At 53.0% G+C, this 7,500-nt stretch overlaps 1 protein-coding gene across 1 annotated transcript in view; it reads left to right on the plus strand.

The window, feature by feature from the left end:
* The window catches only part of LOC121874090 (proline-rich extensin-like protein EPR1), a 14,495-nt gene that overhangs the window by 5,263 nt on the left and 1,732 nt on the right, over window positions 1-7,500 (plus strand). Inside the window, exons 4-5 of the mRNA XM_042378007.1 lie at window positions 2,029-2,122; window positions 4,661-5,952. Of these exons, the coding sequence (XP_042233941.1) occupies window positions 2,029-2,122; window positions 4,661-5,952 (1,386 nt within the window). The remainder of the gene's footprint in view (window positions 1-2,028; window positions 2,123-4,660; window positions 5,953-7,500) is intronic.

A 7,500-nucleotide genomic window follows, 5' to 3' on the forward strand; every position in this document is an offset into this window, starting at 1 on the left:
TTATCTAAGTACCTAAAACAATTTTTCGACACGACAGCTTCATAATTTCTAAGCTAAAATTTCTTCTGGTTGACGAATAAAAAAGCTACAGTCGTTTTTCTTGATAATTATTGTAACTAAATTGATGTACAGCTAACAATAAACTGGCTACAGCTTAAAAAAAACTTAGGCAGCTAAAATGTTTGATTCCAGCTTACGACAGCGATATGATAAAGCTTTTAGCGAATAATAACGATCACCAAATGTCTCACAGCTGAAAACTTTCCAGTAAATGGAATGACCTTGATAACTACGCAGGAAAAGTGACTTAGCTTGATAAAAGGATATAAAGGACTTAGCTTGATAAGGCAGCTAAAGGTGACTGAGCTTTGTTAATAGACAGGTAAAAGTGACTTAACTTTGATAATAGACACATAAAGTGACTTAGCTTTAATAACAGACAACTAAAGGTTACTTAGCACGACAAAAGAGAGCTAAAAGTGACTTACCTTCATAACAGACAATTAACTTCAAATAAAAATGACTTAAAACCACTTAATGACCCACTTTAACTCACTTACAAGCACTTCCTTCCCTTACTCACTTATCTACTTCCTCCACTTACTTAACTGTCTCTTCACCTACTTATATAAGTGTCTGGCCTCGTATGGGACGCCATCTTGAGTCTTACCTGTCGAAGGAAGAAGAAAACATTAATTAACATGAATACGAAAGACCGTGACACACCGATTAATTATTAGTTCTCCAAACAGGTGTGTGGGTGTGGGGGTGGGGGTGGGGGGTGGGGTGGGGGGTGGGGGTGGGGGTGGGGTGGTGGGGGGTGGGGGGTGGGGGGTGGGGGTGGGGAGATGGGGGTGGTGGGTGGGGGGGTGTGTGGGTGGGGTGTGTGTGTGGGGGTGGGGTGGCTAAGACAGTGGGATATATATAATTATTTTCTTTTAATCTCTGTCAGTTTTATATGTGAGTCAGTCAGTCAGTCATGTTAATTAGTCAGTAAGAGCATTCATTGAGCTTGCTGACGGTGATAATGGCGTATGTTTATCTGTTTTTGTTTTTGTTGTTTTTTTTCATCTCAGGTATTGTACGTTGATGGGTGATGAAGGGAGGGGTTAGGGGAGGCAGAGGAGGGAGGCAGAGAGAGAGAAGGAGGGAGAGTAGGAAGAGAGAACGAGAGAGAGCGAGACCAGCGTAGGAGGAAAAAAGATGAGGGAGGAGAGGGAAGAAGAGAGGGCTGGAAAAGTGAGGAGAGAGAGGAGAGAGAGAGAGAGAGAGAGAGAGAGAGAGAGAGAGAGAGAGAGAGAGAGAGAGAGAGAGAGAGAGAGAGAGAGAGAGAGAGAGAGAGAGAGAGAGAGAGAGAGAGGGAGGGAGGGAGGGGTTAGGAGGGACACTGATAGATTCTGACAGCAGGTAACTCTAACCCCACCCCCTCCTTCCACCTCCCCAGTCCCTCTCACCCCCCCAACCTCCCACACCTCCTCGGACCTCCTCCCCCCCCACACACCTCCCCGGACCTCCTCCCCCACACACCTCCCTGAACCTCTCCTCCTCACCACCTACACCTCCTCTTATTAAATAAACACTCTAGTCTTACTGCTTAGGAGAGAGAGAGAGAGAGAAAAGAGAGAGAGAGAGAGAGAGAGAGAGAGAGAGAGAGAGAGAGAGAGAGAGATAATAACAGAGAAAATAAGAAACAAATAAATGTAAAATAACTACAGAATTAGACAATAATGTAGGGAGAAGAGACATAACTGATACACCTGACTTACAAATGGTTAGGTTAGGTTAGTTGAGGTTAGGTTAGGTTAGGTTGAGGTTAGGTTAGTTAGGTTAGGTTTAGGTTAGAAAAACAGAAGGATGAAAGAGTGGACAGACAGACAGACAGACAAACAGAAGGCAGACAGAGAGACGGACGAAAAACACCCAATCCTAGCACCCTCCCAAAAAAATGACTAAGAATAACAAACCATAAAAAACTCACATAAATAAACCACAACTAAACCAAGAGCTATAACGTGCCTCCAACTACAGCTAAAACCAGAGTTAAACCCATTAAACCAGATAGGAAGGCGGGCACAAGGAAGCGGGGTCAGAGCAATCAAGGAGGCAGAGCTATCAAGAGAAAGTGAGCAACTAAATCCTCCCGCCTCCCCCACCAAACTCTCTGCCTCACGGGGACATTAGTAGCTCAGGTAAGTGTCAGGAGAAAGAGACCAAGTTAGTAGTCTTTGAGGTGAGAGGTGGCTGGGAGGGAAGGAGAGAGGGATGGTGAGAGGGGAGAGAGGGAGGGAGGTAGGAAGGAGAAGGGAGGAGAGAAGAAGAAGATGGAGGAAGGGAGGAGAGGAATTGAATGGAATGGGTGGAAGGCATGATGCTTGGTGGTGGGGTAACTCATCTTACACATACACACACTTCCCTCCCACCTCCCTCCCCTTCCACAAACACTAAACACTCTTCCTCCCTACACACTTCTCTCCCACCCCTCCCCTTCCACAAACACTAAACACTCTTCCCTCCTCTACACACTACCTCCTCCTCACCCTCCCCATAACCCAAGAACCACCTCACCTTCAGACCATCATAAAACCTTCCAAGCATCTTTTCACCCTCCTGACGACACACGATACCTGCCAACCTGACGAAACTCCAGAAAAAAATGAAAAGGTATCCGTGAGAGACGCCACCATTAAGAGCGATCACCGGTGCTTTACAGGTGCGAGAGGCCATTAAACTCTCCTTCATTATGGGGGTGTGTCGTCCGGAGGGGAGGAGGTAGTTGGAGCAGTTAAGGACTGGAGTGCATATATCTTTGTTTATTTATTTATTAATGATTTACTTTATTGTTATTTCGTCATTATAAACGGTGTGTGTGTGTAAAGATAGATAAATAGACTTCTATTCTCCTCCTCCTTCTCTCTCAGACCCCCTCCTTCTCACCCCCCATCCCCCCCACCTTCTAAGCCCCATCAACCCCCTTCTCGTCCCTCCCCATCCCCCCTAACCCCTCACCAGAACTCGACCTGGATTTACATCACCCAGCCCGTCCAAACGATCCATGCACCAGCTTGTTCCTCTCTCTCTCGCTAGCCCTCATGAGAGAGAGAGAGAGAGAGAGAGGAGAAGATACCGGTACATACTGTATATCTTTATTTTTTCCACTAGAATCCATAGACACACTCTTCTCGCCCTCTCCCTAGACACTTTTTCCCTATGAGATTTTTTCCCCATAGACATTCCTCACCCCTCCACACACAGACACCCCACCCCTCCAGACACATTCCCACCCCTCCACACAGACACCTCACCCCTCCAGACACATTCCTCACCCACACAGACACCTCACCCCTCCAGACACATTCCTCACCCCCCCACACAGACACCTCACCCCTCCAGACACATTCCCTCACCCCCTCCACACAGACACCCCACCTCTAGAGACACATTCCTCACCCCTCCAGACAGACACCTCACCCCTCCAGACACATTCACCCCTCCACACAGACACCTCACCCTCCAGACACATTCCTCACCCTCCAGACACACATTCCTCACCCCTCCAGACACATTCCTCACCCCTCCACACAGACACCTCACCCCTCCAGACACATTCCTCACCCTCCACAGACACACTCCCACCCCTCCAGACACATCTCACCCCCTCCACACAGACACCCCTCACCCCTCCACACATTCCCCACCCCCCCCACACAGACACACCTCACCCCTCCAGACACATTCCCCACCCTCCACACAGACACCCCACACCCCAGACACATTCCTCACCCCCACACAGACACACCCCACCCTCCAGACACATTCCTCACCCTCCACACACAGACACCCCACCCTCCAGACACATTCCTCACCCCTCCACACAGACACCTCACCCCTCCAGACACATCTCACCCTCCACACAGACACCCCACCCTCCACATTCCTCACCCTCCACACAGACACCACCTCCAGACACATTCTCACCCTCCACACAGACACCCCACCCCCACAGACACATTCCCCACCCCTCCACACACACCCCACCCAGACACATTCCCCACCCTCCCACAGACACACCTCACCCCTCCAGACACATTCCACCCTCCACACAGACACCCCACCCTCCAGACACATTCCTCACCCCTCCACACAGACACCCCACCCCTCCAGACACATCCCCACCCTCCACAGACACCTCACCCCTCCAGACACATTCCCACCCCTCCACACAGACACCCCACCCCTCCAGACACACCTCACCCTCCACAGACACCCCACCCCTCACAGACACATTCCTCACCCTCCACACAGACACCTCACCCCCCAGACACACATTCTCACCCTCCACACAGACACCACCCCTCCAGACACACATCCTCACCCTCCACACAGACACCCCACCCCTCCAGACACATTCCCCACCCTCCACACAGACACCTCACCCTCCAGACACATTCCTCACCCCCTCCACACAGACAACCCCTCCAGACACACTCTCACCCCTCCACACAGACACCCCACCCCTCCAGACACATTCCTCACCCTCCACACAGACACCCCACCCCTCCAGACACATTCCCCACCTCCACAGACACTCACCCCTCCAGACACATTCCTCACCCTCCACACAGACACCTCACCCCTCCAGACACATTCCCCACCCTCACAGACAAACCAACAGACAAAGTACCACAACAACACAACACCACCCAGACCCCCCACCCAGACCCTTCACCCAGACCCCCACCCAGACCCTCACCCAGACCCCCACTCAGACCCCCACCCAGACCCCCACCCAGACCCCCACTCAGACCCCACTCAGACCCCCACCCAGACCCCTCACCCAGACCCCCCACCCAGACCCTCACCCAGACCCCTACCCAGACCCTCCACCCAGACCTCACAGACACTCCCCACCAGACCCCACCCAGACCCCACCCAGACCCTCCACCCAGACCCCCACCCAGACCCCCCACCCAGACCCCCACCCAGACCCCCCACCCAGACCCCCACCCAGACCCCCACTCAGACCCTCAACAGACCCCCACATCCACCCAGACCCCCACCCAGACCCCCCACTCAGACCCCCACCCAGACCCCACCCAGACCCTCACCAGACCCCCCACCCAGACCCTCACCCAGACCCCCACTCAGACCCCCACACCCAGACCCCCACCAGACCCCTCACCCAGACCCTCACCCAGACCCCCACCAGACCCCCACCCAGACCCCCACCCAGACCCCCCACTCCAGACCCTTCCACCCAGACCCCCACCCAGACCCCCACACCCACCCCACCCAGACCCCCACCCAGACCCCACCCAGACCCCCCCCACCCAGACCCCCCCACCCAGACCCTTCACCCAGACCACCCAGACCCTTCACCCAGACCCCCACCCAGACCCCCACCCAGACCCTTCCACCCAGACCCCCACCCAGACCCCCCACCCAGACCCCCCACTCCAGACCCCCCACCCAGACCCTCACCCAGACCCCCCACTCAGACCCCCCACCCAGACCCCACCAGACCCCCACCCAGACCCCACCCAGACCTCACCAGACCCCCACCCAGACCTCACCCAGACCCCCACTCAGACCCCACCCAGACCCCCCACCCAGACCCCCACCCAGACCCCCACCCAGACCCCTCACCCAGACCCCCCACTCCAGACCCCACCCAGACCCCACCCAGACCCCTCACCAGACCCTCACCCAGACCCCCACCAGACTCACCCAGACCCCTCACCCAGACCCCCACCCAGACCCCCACCCAGACCCCACCCAGACCCCCACTCAGACCCCCACCCAGACCCCACCCAGACCCCTCACCAGACCCCCACCCAGACCCCCCACCAGACCCCCACCCAGACCTCACCCAGACCCCACTCAGACCCCCACCCAGACCCCCTCACCCAGACCTCACCTAGACCCCCATCCAGACCACCTAGACCCCTCACCCAGGTAACCTAACTCCCTCACCTGGTTGTCATGGCGACCTGTCAGAGGGGACCTGGCGCCACCTATCCATCACACTATGACCTCATCTGGCATAACCCCTCTACCAGCTGAGAGGGAGAGGGAGACAAAAAAAGAGGGAGGAGAGGGCGGAGGAGAGAGGAGGGAGAGGGTGTTTGGAGTATGTAGAGAAGGGGTGAGAGGGAAGAGGGGGGATAGAGAAGGGGATGGGGCAAAGAGAGGGGTGAAAAGGTGATAGTGAGGGAGAGAGAGGGAGTGAGGAAGAGAGGGGAGGGTGAGGGAAACGAGGAGGAGAAAGAGGAGGATGAGGAAGGAGGGGGTCATCTTCATCCTCCCCCCCATGCCCCCCATGCCCCCCCTACGCACGCCCGCAGTAAGGAACATCTGCTGGTGTCATCTTTACTTCCTGCCCTGCACCAAAACCTTACTGTGTGTGTGTGTGTGTGTAATCAGCTTACTTTTAAAAATACACCTAAAGAACACACGCGCGAAAAAATGTATTACAATCATATTCATTTTTTACATACATACATACATACATACATACATACATACATACATACATACATCCATCCATCCATCCATCCATACATCCATACATACAGTACATACACCCATCCATCCATTCCATACATACAATCATCCACTCATACATAAATACAACCATCCACCCATCCATCCATACATACATCCATACATACACACACATCCATACATACATCCATACATACATACATCCATACATACATACATCCATACATACATTTATACACTGATCATCTACTCTTGAGCGAGCGAGTGACGATTCCCATGACACTCTTCAGGCCTGGTAGAGCTCTAATAACACAACAGCTGCCAGAGCTCAGTGTTGCATGATATATCAATAAACAAAGACGATCTGATATTGCCTTGTACACACACACACACACACACACACACACACACAAGACCAAATTCTAGCCATACAGAATTGCTTTTATTTATAACCACGTCAACCCAACCCAACCACCCAACCACCACACACACACACTAACAATGTTTACACCACCGTAGGACTAAGTGACAATTACTGAGGTGAGGTGTTTAGTGTTGTCTTGACCTGAAGTTCACAGTCGGGCGTGGCTGATGGTCACTCCTCAATCCATCAGTGACCATAGAAGGACAGGAGTAACAGACGGACGGACAGACAGAGATAGACAGAGACAGACAGATGAAAAGGAAGAAGAGGAACAAGTATAAAAAATGGGAAGGTATAAACACAGGCTTTCTCCTCTCCCACTACCGAGTCGTTCAGGTTAATTAGTTTTTACCTGTCTGGTCCACAGGTGAGTCACAGAGGGGGTGGGGGGAGGAGAGGAGGGAAGAGAGAAGGGAGGAGGAGTGACAGGGAAGGGAGAGGAGAAAGTGAAAGGAGGAGGGAAGATAAGAAGATAGGAGGGAGAGGGATAAGAAGGTGAGAGAAAGAAAGGAGGGGGAAAGAGAGGGAAGAGCAGAGAGAAATAATAGAGGAGAGAGAGAAATGAGAAGGTGAAA

This window comes from Homarus americanus, unplaced genomic scaffold, assembly GCF_018991925.1.
Source record: "Homarus americanus isolate GMGI-L3 unplaced genomic scaffold, GMGI_Hamer_2.0 scaffold28172, whole genome shotgun sequence".
NCBI classification, from domain to species: domain Eukaryota; kingdom Metazoa; phylum Arthropoda; class Malacostraca; order Decapoda; family Nephropidae; genus Homarus; species Homarus americanus.